Source organism: Sprattus sprattus (genome assembly GCF_963457725.1).
Source record: "Sprattus sprattus genome assembly, chromosome: 16".
Taxonomy (NCBI): Eukaryota; Metazoa; Chordata; class Actinopteri; order Clupeiformes; family Clupeidae; genus Sprattus; species Sprattus sprattus.
In genome coordinates, this window is record NC_137914.1 from 1,920,118 (window position 1) to 1,921,456 (window position 1,339).

A 1,339-nucleotide genomic window follows, 5' to 3' on the forward strand; every position below is an offset into this window, starting at 1 on the left:
GGCTCTGTCTATGCATTCGTGTGTGTGTGTGTGTGTGTGTGTGTGTGTGTGTGTGTGTCTGCAAATTACCCATTAGCCTGTGACCTTGAGAGGGGATGTAACCAAGGTCGACACCAAAACAGGCATCTGATAGTTTCCTAAGTTTACTAATATTTGATTCTTTACTTGGTTTATACGCCATTTGGGATTATTCCAGACATCTCGTCTCTCCTGAAAGTTCCTGCGGTGTACCAAGGAGACTTGTTGTGAAGATTGCTTGCTATGAGATCTTTGTTTCTGTGAGTTATGGTTGATTTTTTACACTTAAGTGCCTCATCTCTTTCTTCTTATAAATGTTAGGAGAAATGTCTGTGATTAAATTGAAACATAACTGAAACAATAAATTCACTTCAGGTCCCTGGAGCTATCAAAGTTCCATCTTCGAAGCGAAACTTTTCTTATGGGTGAGTATAAATGGAATTTAAACAGAACCACAGTGTGTTATTGTTTTGACCCCACAGTAATTACGATGCAATTATAAGGTTTTTTATTAGTTAAACCCGGTGCGTTCAGCTAATCAATCGTGTCTCAGACAAATTAGTTCAGTCTGGTGTCTTATGCTGGGAAAGACTGAAAGCGTGTAGATCCTTGTCGTTGTAGGCAACAAATTACAATGAGAAACCACATCTCCACCACTAGATGGCACTGTGCAAAATCCAAAATGGATGTTCTGGATTCTAAGTTTGCCAAGATAGGGCATTATTTTCATGATCTGTCTGTTATGACTGTTTTTCTATTGTGTTTAAAAACACTTCATTTTAATCATACATTTTATTAATATTGTTCTCAACTAAAAATCCATTCTTCGTGGAAAATTAGTTCCAACTTGAAACATTTTTGCGGCCCACTAGAAAGGGCTGCGAGAGAAACACTAGTTCTAGAAGGTTATATGGTGGGCGGAGTCTCATTGGGGGTGTGGTCAGCCCATCCAGGCCTATGGGAAGAAGCCCTGAGAGTCAGCCAGTGGGCGGGACAGGTTATGGAACGCCCACTGCAGGATGGTGTCTACAGAGCCCTGCTGTAACACACACACACACACACACACACACACACACACAAATGAGGAACAAATACACAGAATAGCGTGAAATGCCCAAAATACACACTCAAAGACACACACTCAAAGACACACACACACACACACACAAACATGTGTTAAACAAATGCACACACACACACACACGGTGTTCTTCTCACCTCTCCTACCACAGAGTCGAACTCTTCTTTCCTCACAACTGAGGTAACTTGTTCTGCTCCATCACAAACCTTCAAAGAGAGAGAGAGAGAGAGAGAGGGATGG

General features: G+C 41.4%; 1 protein-coding gene across 1 annotated transcript in view; it reads right to left on the reverse strand.

The window, feature by feature from the left end:
• Window positions 1–973: 973 nt before the first annotated feature.
• The window catches only part of aire (autoimmune regulator), a gene marked incomplete at both ends in the record, with an annotated part of 5,352 nt that continues 4,986 nt past the window's right edge, over window positions 974–1,339 (reverse strand). Inside the window, one exon of the mRNA XM_080854456.1 lies at window positions 974–1,057. Coding sequence (XP_080710582.1) covers window positions 974–1,057 — 84 coding nt within the window. The remainder of the gene's footprint in view (window positions 1,058–1,339) is intronic.